Here is an 18,633-nt window from a genome sequence, read left to right on the forward strand (position 1 = left end):
TTCCATCATTAGAAAAAATAACCTTTAAAAGTGAGAAAAATGTTTTCCACTTTTCAAAAGTAGAAAACATTTTCCATAACTTCTTCCACCTTACTTCTTTTCACCAACACATTTTCGTTTTATTTTTATGCTTTCTTTTTCTTTTTTCTTTTTTTAAAAAAATCAAGCTTTTAATTTTTTTTCATTTTCTTTTCTTTCTTTCCTTTTCATCTTGTTCTTTGGCCTTGGCCAATTGCTGGCCACGACGGCGATTGACGACACGGGCAAGAAACCGTTGGAGCCTCGCCAACCTAGGCAAAGCTTAGGCCTAGCTAGATTTGGCGAGTTGGGCAGGGCTCGGGCCTTGCCCGATCTCGCTAGAGGTTCGGCCGGGCTCGCGAGCCGTGAGCTCGCCGGATCTAGGGGTGGAGCTCGGGCTCCCGATCAAGGCGAGCTCGAGCTCGCCGCCGATCCGGCGAGCTCGCTACTCGCTAGAGCCCGGCGAAACTCCGGCGAGCTCAAGCAAGATTGGCTGAGCCTCGAGCTCGTCGAATCTGGCGACTAGGTCTTGGTCGGCCGCCGGGCAACCGACCATCGTCGGGCATGCGGCGATGGAGGAAGGAGGAAGGAAAAGAAAAAGGAAAAAGAAAAAGAAAATTAAAGGAAAAATAAAAATAATAAAAATTTTGATTTTTTAAAAATACAAATAATTAAAAATTCATTTTTTAAAAAATATAAAAAAAATAAAACTATTTTTTTGGTAAATTAAAAATATTAAAATTTAATTTTTTGATCATTTTTCCTAAATAATTAAATTAGCTAACGAACGGTGGAAAATATTTTCCACTCAAAGTTCAAGTTTCAGCCGAACACCGAAAAATATAGTCATTTTCCAAGAAAATGACTTCCTAGAAAATATTTTCCGAAAATGTGATATTTTTCGCAAAACGAACGGACCCTAAGTCATTGTTGTTATTCTCGATAAGTCATGCTTTTGCTCTTAAACTTTTTAACAAAATTTTGTTTGGCTGTAATGCCAATTAAAAGATTCACGTAAGACCTTTCTACATCCACAATCGTTTATGATCGTTAAGGAAGAGCTTATCTTGCTATAAACTTAGTCTTGTTCGATTCAATGCAAAATAAGATATCTCATGAAATAGGGTACTAATTTCCACTATTTTCATACATAGAGTATGTATTTTCAAGAAATATTCAATTCTCAAATTTTTCGGGATCCAATATTTAGCCTTTAAAGATTGTCTAAGGGACCTAAAGTGGAAGGGCTAATTTATGCACATATGGGGCGAGCCATTGAACAACCTTCTATCTCCTAGAACACAATCAATTGTGCTCACATAGTTTTTTTTTTTTTTTTTTTTTGTTCTCTTTTTTGGCAGAGCGTGACGAGTTGTCCTTTAGACATCATCCACCAGCTCATTATGTAGTGGAGATAAATTCAGTCACCCAATTATTAGAATTACGGGAGCATAATTTTGGTCCTTTTGAAGTTGGGGGCCACAAATGGTGAGTTCTCAAATTTCCCTTTTGTTTTATCTAGCTTGAAGCTCTATCTTTTAGAACCACAATAAACCCAATCGAGAGATACAACGCTTAATCAAGTCACAGCTAATTAAATGTTTCGTTTGTCCTTTTCAGGAGGCTACATCTTCAACCTCGGGGACACACGACCCCTGAAGGGAAGGTATATATGTCCTTGCATTTGGTAATAAATGAGCCATATAACTTTGGACCCAGCGGGAGGGTCCTAGTCGACTACAAGTTTTTCATCTCCGACAACATTAATGGGACATACGTCATCTTCAAAGGTTGATTATCACGAAATTCATAATCAATGATTACTAAACCACACTTCCTGTAACGTCATCGTAGTTTAGAATTAACAACAAGGTTATATCAACCACTGGAATTGGATGTGCAGAGAAAGGGAAGGAATTGAGGGCATTCAGTAGCGTGCAGACCCGATGGGGGCTTTCGAAGTTCCTTTCCTTGGACAGTTTCAACAATCCTCAAAAGGGATTCCGTGACCGTGATTTTTGTAAAATTGGGGCTGAGCTTTTGGTTAGCAAATCTAAAAGGAGAAAGGAGACACTCACCATCATAAACCCATCTCCCAGCGAAATCACTCCGAAGATCCGACGGTTCTCCGCATTGAACTCCAGCCCTCAGTATTCCGAAGCCTTTCAGTTAGGAGGGAGGCAATGGTACATTCCCTGAACAAAAGAGTTGGCAAAGAAATGAAATTAGCTTCTCCTCTTTTGCCTCTTTTACTAAATTAATGTATTTTTGTTGTTTATGTTTCTAAGCGGAATTAGCTAAAACTCATCTTTGTTTAACTATAATTATGATGTGTAGGAAGTTAAAGGTGCGTCCCCAACGCAATGAGAGGGGGATGTGGCTGTCCGTTCACTTAGAAGCGCAAAGCATTTCTCCGGGGAAACTCCTTTTTATAAAAGCCATCTTGCGTGTGTTGAACACCGACCCTAGAAGAAATAAGGAACACACAGGTATGTTTCTCTTTTCTTTTTCTCTGTAACAGCCGTGTCTGGATTAAATTTTACACTCTTTTTTTTTTCCTATCTTTCACATAATCAAATTTTTACGCCGAACACACTTTTTCTTCCCGTTAATCCAAAACATCCCAAATTTTTACAATGTGCAAATGTTGGCCGGTAGTTTCGCACATAACTTATATATATATTATTTTTTTTTAAATTTGAATGATATAATTTTTTTTTCCAGTTTTGCTTAATCCAAAAGAGGCAGGCCAACGCAAATGCATATAAGTATTACCATATATAAATCCTGCAAAAAATTAAAAGAAAAATATGTCGAATTTTCTCCAGATTTTTTTTTTAATAAATGAATATCATTTTCATTTTATGGAAAAATTCCAAGCGGCTTTTTGGGAAGGGCACAAAGCTCAACCATATGACTACCGAATTTTTTAGTATCCTAGCAACAATTCAGATAAGCACGTGAGTATTTTCTATTGAAAGACCAATGTTATCTCTCTTCATCGGTCCCATTTGTGTACGATTATGCCGATTGGACGCGGCTTCATCTACATTATTCTTCTTTTAAAACTAATAAGTATTTTTTGGGGGGCGTTGCAGTTAGTGGTCGGCTATATGCCGGTAATTACACCTGCGGTAAACCATCGTTTATGCCGTGGGGCAATCTCCTGCAACCGAATGGAGGGTTCATTCACAGGAATGAACTGGCGTTTGCAGTCAAAATCCTCACCATATCTGATGCCAAGAGGACTGACGAACCGGTTGGATGACTTACGTCAATATCTACTGGGTCAGAATTAACTCCCCGAGAATGATGTGTGCGAACCAAATTGGCGTTGACATTGGTTCCCCAAAACCACGTGAATGTTGTCTTCCTGATTTAATTTCTTATCTGATCAATAGATGGACTGTTTAATGTACCCAAATTTCAGATTTGTATGTGGAAGATGCCTAGTATGTCCGCAATCTTGTGGAATAGTAATGTCTTTGGAGCTTGCTCAGTATATTCTGTGTTTCCCGGACTATGTGTAATCGTAATTATGCTTGTAATAAAATCCTTGTGAGCCATTTTAGAGTTTGGCCCGATCTTTTCTTGTGCCGTAGAGGACCGTGATGTTTGCATGCGTGCCAGTTAACATGTCCGTCCATAGCTCTCGCTGTGAGTATCCTTTTGAAGAGTAGTAGGGTTCTGACGGTGAGGATACCCGAGGAAGGGTGGTAGAGGTCCTTCCTTATTGCCATTGACCGTTCGCGAGGAGAAAGGTGTTGTGGCGTTAGGTGCAAAAGATGGCTCGTGTAGAGCAGAAGCATTGTGGCTTTAGATGGGAAGCACGAAACAAGGGCGCAGTAGACTTAGATGGCTAGCATTTAGTCAAAATGCACGGTAGCCTCACACAGCTTGTGTAGAACGAAGGTGCTATGGCCTTTGGTGGCTTGCGGAAGGGTTACAGCCTTAGATGGCTCACTTAGAGCAGAGGTGCTATGGACTCGCCGGGAGTTCTGGACTCCGACGAGTCATATGGTTGCGGAGAGCTCAAACTTGGTGTCCATGCCATAGGGAATCACCTCAAAATTAAGTAACGCGAGCTCCAGCCAGCACCATGCATTCTCTTCGGGTAGTTAACTCATCTCTAATATTGGTGGAATTGCCTATGGGGCGGGAGTGCACCTCGAGAGTGTCTAACTCATCACCAAGGCAACAACGTCGCCCATGAGGTGGGAATCGTACCTTGGGGCTATCTAACTCTTCGTCGATGTGGTCGCATCGCCTTATGAGGCGTGAATTAGCACTGAAATTACCCATAACATGAATTTATTCGCTCATTCCTTCGATCAGAGAATTCGCTCCTAGCCTTCCACGTCTTAACTGAAGCGAAAGATTCAGTCTTAGAAGTAGAGATAATGATTTCTCTGAGCGAGCACATATTATACCAGGCTTACGTAGTAAATGTCCATGAATATACGACGAAATGCGATAGATCATCCGTAATTACGAAAACTGGAGTGTCATCCAAAAGTATCAAAGTTGTGGCCTCGGTCGAGTGATAAGACAAATCCTCCAGAGGTAATCCATCCTCTAGAGCCCAGTTCTCGAATGGCCATATCTCACCACCCACAGTGCCCAGCTCCTCCCTTGGCCCTTCGCCGACAATCTTCCTTTGCCCTCCACTGGCACGTTTCTAGACCTCATACCATTTGACGGCGTTCCCAGCTTCCTCATGCTCGTCGATGCCCTACTCCCTTCCGAATAAATTGGTCCAATGACAAATCCGAGCTCTCTCTTGTCTGTCTTCTAAGAAAGTGAATCTTTTTATGCTTTCTTATTCAAGATTCTCATGGGCATTACTCATGGAATTTAGGGGTGAGTGCTTCCAGGTTTCATAAAAATTCTGCTTAGAACTTACCTATTGGAATATCCTCTTCATTTTTGGAACTTGGAACTTATTATGTATGCTTTAGAACCTAAAAACTACTCTAGCACAGATTTCAAGGTCTACCTAGCTTTTGCATATATTTTTAATTAAATGATTGTAGTAAATCATCACTTTTAATTACTACCACTTGTTATTACAATTCACTGACCACAATCTATATTTAGACATGTGAAGAATATGAAACATTAACAAAGTATAAGTCTTAGTTTTAAAATGTAAGCTTAGATTAGCAGTTCCATATTATATATTTATCATCAGATGCTATGGAATACTATAGGGTTATGCGAAGACATAGACCAAGAAAAACAAAATATCTTATTTCAGGTTCCAGTTTCCACCTATGTAGAACCTGGAACCCATATGTCAACATAGGTTCCCAATTTTTAGATTCTAGAACCTACCTTCCATACTTTGGGATATGAAACGAGATAGGCTCTTATTGATCTGGTTTTTCGGTTTTGGGTTCTACCCTGAAACCATGCTCATCCCTAGTGGAATCCTATGGTTGGGGGAAGAGTTGATTTACTGTGAGAGTTTTCTTGTTTTTTCAAGTAAGTTGATGCATTTTGCTTGTTTGAGCAAAGTTTACAATCAATTTGAGCGTGCACGAGAGAGAGAGAGGAGAAAAAAAAAGGAAGCAACGAAGAGCTGAGAGCAAGCCAAAAGAACACGCTTTCTAAAGTGGAGACGGCAGTTTTTATGATTTTTTCGAACTTTTTTATAATTTTTTATTAATTTTTTCTTTTTTCTTTTCTTTTTCCTTTTCTTTTTTGCTTTCTTCCTCACGACGGTGAGGCTCGCCGACCACTGGGCGAGGCCGCGAAGCCCTCGCCTGCCGTCGGCGAGGGTCGCGGACCTCACCCGGCCTCTCCCAGGGCCGTCGGCGAGGCGGCTTCGCCCGAATCCGGGCGAGGCCATGGCGGCCATCACCGGGGGGAGGAGGCGAGGGCTGCAAAGCCCTCGGTTGTTGGGGCGGCAGCTAGGGTTTCGGAGGCAAAGATCGGCCGAAGGAGCGGCAGTGTGAGGCGCGGGAGGTGGGAAACCAGGGCCTCGAATTAGGATTTCGTGGAGGTGAGGGCGGCGGTGACGAGGTCGAGAAGCTCCAGGGTCGACAGCGGAGGAGGCGCCGGGTACTCAGCGGCAAGGCCAGGGCAAGGCTAGCCTCGCCTAGATATGGGCTAAGCCGCCTCGCCCGCGGCCCTGGGCGAGGCCGAGCGAGGGTCGTGACCCTCGCCGACGGTTGGTGAGGGCTTCACGGCCCTCGCCTCCACCCCGGCGATGGCCGCCATGGCCTCGCCCGGATCCAGCGAAGCCGCCTCGCCGCAGCCCCGGGAGAGGTCGAGTGAGGGCCGCGACCCTCGGCGGCGGTAGGCGAGGGCTTCGCGGCCCTCGCCCGGTGGCCGGCAAGCCTCACCGGAGGCTCGCCGGCCACCGCCAGAAGAAGGAGGAAAAAAAAAATTTAATAATAAAAAAAATTTAATAAAAAAATTCGAAAAAATCATAAAAAAATCATAAGAATTGCCACGTTAGCGTCCGGCCATCGGTCAACTTCCACGTCAGCGCTGACCAGCCAAAATTGACTGGATGGACTAAATTGGCACAAATATTAAAAAATTTAGGATTGAATTGGTCCAATTGAAAAGTTTAGAACTAAATTAGTACCCAATAGGTCTAGAACTTTTTTGATACTTTTCCCTCTGTCGCACTCTAAGAGGTTATTCCCACAGCTCCGTTACTGTGGATTTGAATTGCAAGCTTCTCCAGAGTCTTACCTTTGCAACGCAGCGACACAAATTCATAGCTCTTTCTTGATCCTGTAGAAGGCAAACCGATCACTCCGCAGGAAAAAGCCGTATCATCAAATAGAGAATTCCACGGATCCCAGCAAAAGTTGCAGAACACCACTGGAGAAAGAAGAAGATACACATGCACTGTAACTCATGATCATGGTTTCTCTCTCTTTAGTATACCCGTGATAAATAGTGGATAAAATTTCAAACCGGTATACTTGTCAACTATCACGTGTCATCTAATTAAATAATTTGATGATAAAATTTAACGAAAACTAATGGAGGGCAAATTTATTACATTATACTAGTTTAGGATTTTTTTGCGATCAAAAAATTAATCCGGAATAAATTTATTACAGATGTATCGGTTTGAGATTTTACGTGATAAAATTTATTATATTTTACCTTCTTTTTTAAATATTTCCTTTTCAACAATATGGGTCTTTTCTTACTATAATTAATGACTTGGACTTGTATTTAAATATGACTCTCGACAACCTAAAGTTAGGTATACTCTTGAACCCGAAAGCAATTGTATCTAAAGTTGGTTAGGGTATTCATCGTACGTGAGAAAATATTATCCAGTCTTATATGATGAACTCGCCATTTTAAAGAAAACTAATCACATGAATAACAGGGTTTAAAAGTTTGGGAAAGGCCCCAATGAATAAACTACCTAATGAGGGAAGACTTCTGATTATTCTTCATTTGGCGCATTAAGAACGAGTAACATCACCGGGGTCACTTGAGTTCGATTTACATGAAGTCCAAGCGCTTGGATTTTTTATTTTTTTTTCATTTTACGAAAATTGTTAAGTTCATGGCACATGTAGTCAAGGGATTTATCTGTTTCGTATTTCTCTCCGTAGACGATGACTAAAAATTGTTCCAATCATCGACCCGTGTCATTAGGAGAATGATGACAGTTCATGCAGATTCGAATGATTCTAGAGACAAAAAAATTAGATCAGAAAACTGAGTCACCGATGATCTACACCATCTCCATCGGTCCAGACCCTGTGTGGAATACGTTGGCAGTCCGCTCGATTCCTACTTCCTTGAACAGGAGCATGGTAAAGTAAGCTATATGGAACCATGCGAGAACAGGAGCATGGTAAAGTAAGCGATTACTTAACACTCAAGAACGGTAGTAGATATAGAAAGGTCTTATCCGAACCGTGTCCTGTTCTAGTACTACAGCCAAATATAATTTCAAAAAGTTTAAAAGCAAAAGACCAATTTTTAAGGATAGCAGCACAGACTAAGGTAAAGAAATGAAAGTTGAGGGCAAAGACAGGAAATAAAGTAAAGTACCAGGCATGTCTCTTAGCTAGCCTTAGCTCTTCGTCGCCTCCTAATTTTGCTCCTCTCTCTCTCTCTCTCTCTCTCTCTCTCTCTCTCTACCAGGCATGTCTCTTAGCTAGCTCTTAGCTCTTCGTCGCCTCCTAATTTTGCTCCTCTCTCTCTCTCTCTCTCTCTCAATTTGGTGGTAGACTGAATGGAAAGGGATGGAATCATCTGTTTAATTAATCATAGCTTTTTTTTTTTGGTCGAATTAATCATAGCTTTACCTACTCTTGTCTTGGAAATCTTTGAACAAATATAAAAAAAGACCCTCCCAACAAATGAACTTCTATAATTGAAAATCAATGCAAGAAATCAAACTTTCACATTGACAAAACGTGATGTGTCGTCACCGACTATCAAAAGAAGCAGTGCTCATTGGCAAGGCATCGCATTTATTGGTCGATAACATCATATTTTTCCCTCATTTGCCTTTTGATTTTCATGGACTTACGGTGTGAAAGGTCTTAGAAATATCTGCATTGGGCTTTTAACAGATAAGTTCCGCCAACTTTTCTTCTAATTAAGAATGCTAAAAGATATTGCTCAAAAAAAAAAAATGCTAAAAGATAAGTTTCCCCAACTTTGTGAAAGTTGCACTGACTTCTCTTCAAGTAAAGATGCTAGAAGAGAAGTTTCCTTTGCACTGCCAAAAACGCTATGTCATTTCTTCGACCTCTTCTCATGCCATCTTCTCAAGTCTTCGGAGTCAATAACAATTGAATGAAATAAATGAAACCAAATCAAATGAAACTTCTCTTCTACTAAAAAAATTGCCAACAGATAAGTTTCCTACGCACTGCCAAGGGCGTAGTACCATTTCTTTGGCCTCTTCCCATGTGGTGGCGCTGCAAAGGCCTAGGGCAAGGACCACTGAGCCATCGTAGCCTTTCCTAGGTTTGGTGAGGCTATGGGTGAGGGCCACAACCTTGCCAGCAGTCGGTGAGGGCTTGCTAGCCCTCGTTAGCCAAAAAGAAAAAATGGAAAGAAGAGAAAAGATAATTCAAAATTCAAAAATTTTAAAGTAAATTATAAAAAATTGTCCATTCTTTCTTTGGTACGCGGTTACGTGTCCCCTCAAATTATTATGCCAAATGAATACTGTTTTCCTCCGAGCTACTCACTTACACAAAAGAAAGAGAAAACTCAAATGCCAACCTGAATCAAATGGTAAAAGTTGGCAAATCACTTCTGAAAAATGATTGAAAATTTGAATATTCCACACTTTGCCAGGAAAAATAAGCATTACCTCAATTGTGTAGATGATATGCATCTCCTCGAAATCACTTTAGAAACATAAAATAGCTAAAGCAAACATACTTGTTTATTTATTCTAACCTCGAAAATTGATGCGGTTGATTAGGATGTCAGAAGATTTCTAACTCAAGAACCGAAGGTGACTTGTTCAAGTTTCATCAATCGTGTGCAAGCCATTTTTGGTGAAGGCAGCTTGCACAAGCTAAACGCATTCTAAAATCGATAGCAATTTTTTTTTCTTTTTAGAATACTTCAAGTTTGTAATTTTTAGTTTGGAAATAGACTACCTTTCTCATATACTATATTCATAGTGTCATACTGATTTTGTCTTAAGATTGTGGCGATTTAGGATGCAAACTTTAAAGTGCACTTACATAAAATGATCCTTCTCTTAAAATTTGGTGGGCTTGAGACCAATGACATCAAAGGAGTCCATGAGCACCCCCTTAGTGGTGAGCCGCCATAGGCTCAAGATCCCAATAAACGCTTGGTCTCTATGAATTTTGGGGATCTTGGTCAATGAGTCAACGAGCGCCACTCCCGGTCATTGACTCTTCCTGTTTAAGTCTTTTTCTTTTTCAAGACAACTTTTTCACGCGTCCAGAAGTGGGAGGGCGAAATAATGACAATTGGCTCATTACACCGGCCGCCCTGGCGTCTTTTTGGCTTCCTTCAGGTGTGAACAGAATAATTTTTCATGTTATGGGGTTTTTTTTTTTTTTTCATTTCATGTTATGGGGTTGGTTGCTAGGAAAGAGGCCACAAGAGGACGTTCAAAGCACGGGAAACTCTTCTTTCAACTCTTATTCAGAGAAAAGTCGGGAATACTTCTTAAAAGGTTCGGGAAACTACTCTGTTATTGTCCTGACGGACTCTATATAAACTCCATCATGGCTGGGATTGGCAAGCAAAGTCTCCAACCAGTTTGAGAGAGAGAAAGAGAGAGAGAGAGAGAGAGAGAAGCAAATTAGGAAGCAACGAAGAGCTAAGAGCAAGCTAAGAGACATGCAGGCAAGCGTCGTGGCTCTCAGGGACCCTGAACCTGGTACTTCTCTTCATTTTTTGTGTTTGCGCTCTACTTTCATTTTTTTCTTAACCTTAAGTCTTTGTTGTTATTCTTGATAAGTCATGCTTTTGCTTTTAAACTTTTCAACAAAACTTTGTTTGGCTGTAATGCCATTTTAGAAGATTCAGGTAAGACATTTCTACATCCATGACCGTCCATGATTGTTAAGTTAGATCTTATCTTGCCATGAACTTAGTCTCGTTTGCTTCAATCAGATATCTCAAGAAATAGGATACTGATTTCCACTATTTTCATGTGAGAGATACGTATTTCTCAAGAAAGAGGATTTCAATTCTCAAGTCTTTCGGGATTCAATACTTCACCTTTAAATTTTGTCTAAAAGACCTAAAGTGGAAGGGCCAATTTATGCCCATTGGACTGAGCCATTGAATAACCTTCTATCTCCTAGAATACAATCAGTTGTGCTTGGATGTTTTTTGTTTTTTTGGGCAGAACGTGTTGTCGAATTGTCCAGGAGACCTCATCCACCAGTTCATTATGAAGTGGAGATAAATCCAGTTCTCGAATTATTAAAATTTAAGACATATGAATCCGGTGTTTTTGAAGCTGGGGGCTACAAATGGTAAGTTCTCGAATTTCCCTTTTGCTTCATATAACTCGACGCTTGTATCATTTGGAGCCCCAATGAACTCAATTAAGAGATACAACGGTCAATCGATTCATAGCTAAATTAAACGTCTAATCCATCCTTTTTAGGAGCCTATGTCTTCACCCCCAGGCAGACCCGGACCGTAGGGGGAAGCCGGAATATATCTCCTTATATCTGTCAATGGAGAAGCCAAATAAGCTTAGAGACGGTGAGAGGATCGTGGTGGACTACAAGTTTTTCGCATACGACTACAACAGTTCGACCTACGTCATCTTCAAAGGTCGATCATCGTGTAATTCATGATCAATGACAATGAAATCACAGTCCCGGTAATGTCATCATAGTTTAGAATTGACAACCAAGTTTATATCAACTTGTGGAAATGTGTGTGCAGAGAAAGGGAAGGAACTGAGGGCATTCACTAAAACAAAGACCCAATGGGGGTTTTCTAAGTTCCTTTCCTTGAAAGCTTTCAACAATCCTAATAATGGATACTGCAAGGACAAAAAATGCAAATTTGGGGCTGAGGTTATGGTCAGCAATATTACGAGGACAACGGAGACCGTCACCATCGTCAAAGACCCGCGTCGCATCATAACCACTTGCAAGATCGGACAGTTCTCCCCATCGAGCAAGGAAATTCAGTCTTCCAACAGCTTTGATCTCGGAAAGAAGAATGGGGAACGGTTTTGGCGTTGGTACATTCTCAGAACGAAAAAGTTGGCGAGGAAATGGAATTGGCTACTCGCCCCTTGCCTCTTTTTAAATTTAGAGAATAAGTGCACGAGAAGTCCTAAAACTTGTCACAAAAATACAATCAAGTCTTAAAATTTTCAAAAAGTGTGATCAAGTCCTTAATCCTGCCAAGTTGATGCAATCGAGTTCTTTTATCAACTTCGTTGAACTTGATAAACGGAAAATGCTAGTAAATTTTAGAACTTGATTGTACCGATTTAATAAGTTTTAGGACTTAAATGCACTTTTAAAAGTTTTAGGACTCATTTGCACGTTTATTATAAGTTTTAAGACTTCATTGCACATTTTTAAAAATTTTAGGACTTGATTATACTCTTGTGACAAATTTTAGAATTAGTTAAAATTCATCTTTGTTTAACTGTGATTATCGTGTGTAGGAAGTTAAAGGTGAAGCAGAAGGATGAGTATCTGTCCGTTTACTTACAATCGCAGGACCACCTTCACAGGATCAAAATGTATGTAGAAGCCAAATTGCGGGTGGTGAACAAAAAAGACCGTAAAAACGATAAGGAAAAAACAGGTATTTTTTATTTTCTTTTTCTCTGTAACGGCTGTGTGTCTAGATGAGTTTTACTTCTTTGTTTGTTTGTTTGTTTATTTTTTTTTAACGAAATCAATTTTTTATGATGCACACACTTTTACTTATTGTTAATCCAACTTCACAACATGCAAATGTTGGCTGGTAATTTTGCACATAACTTTTGCACGGCTTTTTAGTATTTGAACGATATTCTTTATTTTTTTCAGTTTGCTTAATCCAAAACAAACGGGCTGACGCATATATATGTAAGTATTAGCATATATAAATCCTGCAAAAATAAAAAAGAAAACCGTGCAGAATTTTTCCAAGTTTTTTTATAAATGAATATCATTATTATTTAAAGGAAAATTTCCGAGTGGCTTTTTGGAAAGGGCTCAAAGCCCAATCCATATGACTTCCCAACCTTTGAGTATCACAACAATAATCTAGATAAGCACGTGAATATCTCCTAATGAATGAACAATGCTATGTCTCTTTATCGGTCCACCTTGAGTATGAGTATGCTAATTAGACATGGCTTCGTCTACAATTTAAAAAAAAAAAATTAATACCACAAAAAACTTCAAACTAATATACCTATGACAAATTTTCTTCAAATTAATTTTTTTTATTACCAAAACCTCTAAACTAGTACACTAGGGACAAATTTAACTTGTTAGCATCTATTAAGTTTTACCATGAAATTATTGAGTTGAATGACACATGATGAATCCACACGAAAATTCATATAAATTTGAGATAAATTTGTCACATATGTATTAATTTGGGATTTTTAGTGATCCAAAAATAAGTTTCAGGTTAAATTTGTCACTTGTATGCTAGTTTAAATTTTTTCGTAATGTTAACTTAAAAAAAAAAAAAAAGGAACTAATAAGTATTTCTTTTGGGGCACTGCAGTCTGGGGTTGGCTCTCTGCCGAAAATGACTACTGCAGTTGCTCAAAGTTTATGCCGTGGAAAAATTTCAAGGAACGGAATGGAGGGTTCGTTAACAATAAAGAACTGAAATTTGAAGTCGAAATCCTCGTCATATCAAATCCTGTGCAGAGTTATAAGTCGCTTTGATGACTTTAACGTCAATCCTTATTGGGTCAGAATTTACTCCTCGAGAGCAAGTGTGTGGACCAAATTGGCATTGACATTGGTTCCCCGAAACCATGTGAATGTCGTCTTCCTGATTTGGTTGCTTATCTGATTACTAGATGGAGCGTTTGATGCACCCTAAGCTCCAGATTTGAGTATGGAAGATACCTAGTATGTCCACAACCTTGTGGAATCGTAATTTCTTTGGGGCTTGCTTAGTATATTCGGTGTTTCCGAACTGTGTGTAATCGTAGCTATGCTTATAATAAAATCCTTGTGAGCCATTTTATAGTTTGTCGCGATCTTTCCTTGTGTTGTAGTAGAGCCAGGATGTTTGCATGCGTGCTATCCAAGATGTCTACTCGTAGCTCTCTCTGTGAGTATCCTTTGGAAGGGTGGCAGGGTTCCAACGGTGAGGATCCCCAGGAAAGGGTGGTATAGGTCGTTCCTTATTGCCACTGACCGTTCACAAGTAGCGCAGTGTTGTGGCGTTAGGTGTAAAACAAATCAATGAGAACTACGAAGAATTTTTACGGAATATAACAAGTTAAATTTCAGCATCAGCAGAAACAGTTTAAGTTATCAGAAGTGGTGCTGATGAACAGTTACTAATAATCAACAAGTGATATTAATAATAAATAGATAGAAGATAACATACTAAAAATTTATAGTAGTTCGGTTTTATTCCAAAGCAATTGTCCATTCTCCAGACTAATAGTTGCAACAAGATTGAAATCCACTAGTAAACATTAAAGCAAATTAAAATCATCAATGTTACTCCTATCAACCGATGAATCACACTATCATGACACAATCATTATCCTTACACTTGTACACTTGACTATTTACTATTACAACTTAGTAGCACTATGCAAAGATATGATTAGCAACACGGCTACTATCAATAAAAATAAAGAAAAGTGGAAAACTCAAAAATTATAGACTAACTTGGTCGTTTTCACCCATTCTTACCACTTCTCTTGAATTGAATATATAAATTCATCGAACCTTAAATGGTCGTTTCCCACTCAACTCCATGAAGTAGCGATTGGTTTCACCATCATTAGCATCGGAGCAGCTACTGTCACTTACCAGTGTTAGAACGGCTCTTGACAGTGGCAAATTTCCTAAACCAATCAAGAGTCTATCTTCAATTTGATTACCCAGTTGATTTAGTGCCATCATACTTATTTTGATAGTTTTCTCCAATTTTCAGAGATGCGGTTGTCTTCCCAGAACATGCATCTATTGACTAGTTGCCCATGTTTCGTTGCTAAATGCTTGGAAATATGGCCGTTATCTGGTCCAGACTTACATTTTTGCTCCTCTTCCGGATTATCCATCCTTCTCTTCTTCCGAATCGGAGTGGTCCTTCTGTTAAACAACCGGGCTTCCCCATCCGATTCTTGAATCGGGTGTAGTTCGGAAAATGAAAATACCCACTTGTATGAATTTGGAGAATTTAACTTGGACGATTCTTTATTGGCTCTAGTACAATTCAACAACGAATGCATCAATTGGTTGAATTGCACTCCATCAAATTGAGTGAGAAACCATACTAGGGGGAAAAGGTCCACTGACAAATTGGTTGATGGACATTGTTCTCAAGGAACTCGTGACACCATTAAAGGGAATGATATGAAGTTAATGCTATCAAACTCCTATGACTTTGGCAACCGACACCATGAGGATTCCCACTTCGATAATAAGAACATCATCATAAAATACCTGAATTAGGATTAATATAAAGTACACCAAAGTCACCGTATTTGCAAAAAGAAGTTCAATGGAAAATCTTGAGTCGAGAATGAAATTTATTACTTGCGTACAGTTAGTGTTTATCGAAATAATGTCACATGACTCGTATCTTATTTCCACTTAGTTAGGATTTTTGGCTTTTTTTTCTTTTGGAAGCATTCACCTTTTCCTTCTTCCACATGAATTCAAGCAATTCGAAGTTAAACTTTTAAGAAAATGGTTGTCTAAAGAAGATCATAAACATGAAGGCACTAAACGCCTCGCTGGCCCATTAGCATCTTAAAGAATAAGTAAGACAGTGAGCGAGAGTGATCATGAATTACAGAAGATCCCTCTATAACATTAAAGCCAGAACCTCTTTTTAAACTCACATTTTTCATATTATTCCAAAGTATTTGGACTTGGGCAAGTCCTTAAAAGACTTAAGGAGGAAATAGGTGGAGAACCATCCTAAGGTGGGAGACCTCGCGCTGTCCTCTGTATTCCCTTCTTCTCGGGAAGAAAAAGATTGAGAGGGGATTAGGGGGCTCGATGGCAATGAAGGTAAACGTTGTGTCGAGGGCAACTCCGGCTACCATCGGGTAGGTTGGGCCTAAATAAGCCCACCTGAGCCTGGGGTGAATCGAGGCAGGTGAAATGCCTACAGCAGTGTTAGCATGCCATTTGGCATGTTAACACTATTATTCCAAAGTGCCGCTGCACTATTCTGTTATTGGCTCCCTAGAAGTTGCAATTACACATCGGCAAATTTGTCATCGCTCAAAAAGTGCAACTCCATGGCTAACAAATTTCACAATAAAACTTGTAATTTCTTAGATTCAGATAAAAAAATAAAATATTTAATAAAATTATGAAGAGTTCATGAAACATAGAAAACATCATGCTGATTCCAATGTTGAAAACAACATCGAAATCCAATTTGAGAGTGGACGATACGAGCTGCCAGGAGTTACTGCACTTTAATGGTTGAGAGGGTCTTTTTCAACTTGTTCAAATACTAAACAAAAGTAGGTATAGCTATGTGTGAACCTGGTACTTCACTTATTTGTTGGTCTTAGTAATTCATGTATTTTGCTTTTAAACTTTTTCAAATTTTATTTATTATAAAGACTCCAATTGAGAATATGTTTCATAAGCTAATATAGCAATTTGTTGGCATTGTCCATCATTTGAAAGAAATCCTCTAAATATTTTGCCCATTGTGAAAGCTTCTCAAGAAAGATCCACCTTTGTGGGGAACAATTAACACTAAATGTATATGCATACGCGTGCAAGCAGGTGTGCATATAAATTTAACATTATTATAAAATTAGTCTCCAAGTGAGGTGTCTACTCTTCAAAATTCCAGATTACTTTTTAAATATGTACCTATCATCAATTTTTAGTAATATTATATGCTATTTTCCTAATAGCAAAGAAGGATTAAATGCTAAATTTTTAATTTTCTAGAAAGATCCAATTCTGTCGGGCCATTTTTAATAAGTGTTTAGATTCAGTAGTCGTTAAGTTGCTCATTCGAATCATAACTCACGTCCAAAATCAATTCTCTTTCATTTCAAACATATGAGTGTTTAAGTGATTGTGCATTGTTTACCAAAAATTTTATTTGCACAAGAACGTTAGGCACATCAGGTAACGCCTAATTGAGCTCAGATTCATTCAAAACGAAAATAACCTCATCCAAAAAGTAAAAGTTATTGAGATTCCATCATATTCCTAGTTAAGATTAACAAGCAATATTATATAGCCATAAATGTGAAAAGAAGAAATCCTGCAGCGGGTGAATTAGGAGATACATATGTGCATTGAATTTACTTAAAGAAAAGGCAAACTCTATTTTTCAAAATGTTGAAAATGAAAATCATGTCACATGTATGTGAATTTACATGTTAATTATCTGCATGAGGGGGAGGTTTTAGTTGTTTCTTTCTAAATAAAAGTAAAATTACCATAGATGCAAGTTTCAAGAAAAAGCAGCACAATCATGAAAATTCTTGCGAGATAGAGGCTTTATTTTAATTTATTATTTTTATATATAGGTTGTGAATTCACACAATATCACTATATTCATATGCTTATTTGTGTTGTTATTATTTGTGTTGTTATAGAAACATTTCAACGCAATTATAAAGTTTTCATTTGATCGAGAATTGCTGAGAGCAATGTGAATTTGTAGCAGCAATTAGAGTATTTCACGAATAACGTGGATGAGATATGAAAGGCAAGGCCTACCGTTCATTTCTCTGATCGAGCCGTCATTATTCGGTCAAGAGCACATAAATGCTGGATCGCTCGGTCAAACGGTCAACGAGCGCCACTTTCTGGGTGAGCTCGCTATATGACGTCACATTCGGTTGGTCCGCCATGGACTCAAGGATCACGTGAACCCTTGGTCAACGAGTCAACGAGTGCCACGTCCCGGTCAATGTCCCACTAACTTTGTTTGGTACGCGGTTAGGTGTCCCCTCAAATTATTACGCCAAATGAGTACTGTTTTCCTCCAAGCTAACCCACACACACAAAAAAGAAAGAGAAAACTCAAATGCCAACCTGAATCAAACGATAAAAGTTGGCAAATCACTTCTGAAAAATGATTGAAAATTTGAATCATTCCACACCTTAGCATTACCTCAATTGTGTAGATGATATGCATGTCCTTGACTCTAGAAGTAGAAACATGAAACGACTAAAGCCAACATACTTGTTTATTTATTTTAACCCTCAAAGGTTTACGCGGTTGGTTAGGAGGTTAGAAGATTTCTAACTTAAGAACCGAAGATGATTTGTTCAAATTTCATTAATTGCATGCAAATTGCTTTTGATGAAGGCAACCTATATAGGCCAAACATACTCTAAGATCAATAGCAATTTCTTTTTTTTTTCTTTTAGAGTAATTTAAGTATGTAATTTTTAGGCTAGAAATAGACTACATTTCTCATATATTATATGGATCGTCTTATATTGATTTTGTCGTAATATTGTGTCGATTTAGGATGCAAACTTTAAAGTACACTTACATAGAAGGACCCTCCTCCTAAAATTTGGTGGGCTGGAGCGCGCCGTTCGTGGTGAGCTCGCCATGGACTTAAGAACACATCAAACGCTCGGACTCGATGATTTTAGGGGATCTTGGCCAATGAGTCAACAAGCGAAACTTCCGGTCATTGACTTTTCGTTTTTAAGTCTTTCTTTTCAGGACTTTTTTACACGCGTCAAGAAGTGGGAGAGGGAAATATTGATGATTCCCTCACTACACCGGCCGCCCACGGTGCTTTTTGGCTTTCCTTCAGGTGTGAAAAGAAGAATTTTTCAAGTTATTGGGTTGGTTCCTAGAAAAGGGGCCACTAGAGGACGTTCGAAGCACGGGAAACTCATCTTTCACCTTTTATTAGGAGAAAAGTCGGGGACATTTCTCAAAAGTTCGGGAAACTACTCTCTAGTCTCTTGTTGTCCGGACGGACTCTATATAAACCCCATT

The 18,633-nt window shown here is 39.1% G+C and overlaps 2 protein-coding genes across 3 annotated transcripts; both read left to right on the plus strand.

The window, feature by feature from the left end:
* The first annotated feature begins 1,385 nt into the window (after positions 1-1,385).
* LOC120293196 lies at positions 1,386-3,577 on the plus strand. The gene is made up of 5 exons (XM_039312151.1): positions 1,386-1,506; positions 1,639-1,808; positions 1,922-2,204; positions 2,356-2,507; positions 3,117-3,577. The coding sequence occupies exons 2-5, from the start codon at positions 1,691-1,693 to the stop codon at positions 3,284-3,286; spliced, it is 723 nt and encodes a 240-aa protein (XP_039168085.1). The 5' UTR covers positions 1,386-1,506; positions 1,639-1,690; the 3' UTR covers positions 3,287-3,577.
* A 6,591-nt stretch (positions 3,578-10,168) lies between these two features.
* On the plus strand, positions 10,169-13,699 carry LOC104442988 (ubiquitin carboxyl-terminal hydrolase 13-like). 2 transcript variants are annotated; one of them, XM_039312246.1, is made up of 6 exons: positions 10,169-10,387; positions 10,862-10,991; positions 11,126-11,298; positions 11,413-11,716; positions 12,152-12,294; positions 12,522-13,112. In XM_039312246.1, exons 1-6 carry the CDS (start codon positions 10,348-10,350, stop codon positions 12,569-12,571), a joined length of 840 nt encoding a protein of 279 aa, XP_039168180.1. In that variant the 5' UTR covers positions 10,169-10,347; the 3' UTR covers positions 12,572-13,112. The 2 variants fall into 2 exon arrangements, with proteins under 2 accessions (XP_039168180.1, XP_039168179.1); XM_039312245.1 differs by lacking the exon at positions 12,522-13,112 and adding an exon at positions 13,213-13,699 and having other exon boundaries at positions 10,175-10,387.
* The last annotated feature ends 4,934 nt before the right edge of the window (positions 13,700-18,633 follow it).

Source organism: Eucalyptus grandis, chromosome 5 (genome assembly GCF_016545825.1).
Source record: "Eucalyptus grandis isolate ANBG69807.140 chromosome 5, ASM1654582v1, whole genome shotgun sequence".
Classification (NCBI taxonomy): domain Eukaryota; kingdom Viridiplantae; phylum Streptophyta; class Magnoliopsida; order Myrtales; family Myrtaceae; genus Eucalyptus; species Eucalyptus grandis.

Coding starts and splice junctions, on each gene's coding strand:
- LOC120293196 (XM_039312151.1), top strand. CDS start 1,691: ATGTCCTTGCATTTGGTAATAAATGAGCCATATAACTTTGGACCCAGC. Junction 1,809..1,921: donor GACATACGTCATCTTCAAAG/GTTGATTATCAC, acceptor TTGGATGTGCAG/AGAAAGGGAAGGAATTGAGG. Junction 2,205..2,355: donor CAGTTAGGAGGGAGGCAATG/GTACATTCCCTG, acceptor TATGATGTGTAG/GAAGTTAAAGGTGCGTCCCC.
- LOC104442988 (XM_039312245.1), top strand. CDS start 10,348: ATGCAGGCAAGCGTCGTGGCTCTCAGGGACCCTGAACCTG. Junction 10,388..10,861: donor TCTCAGGGACCCTGAACCTG/GTACTTCTCTTC, acceptor TTTTTTGGGCAG/AACGTGTTGTCGAATTGTCC. Junction 11,717..12,151: donor GGGGAACGGTTTTGGCGTTG/GTACATTCTCAG, acceptor TATCGTGTGTAG/GAAGTTAAAGGTGAAGCAGA.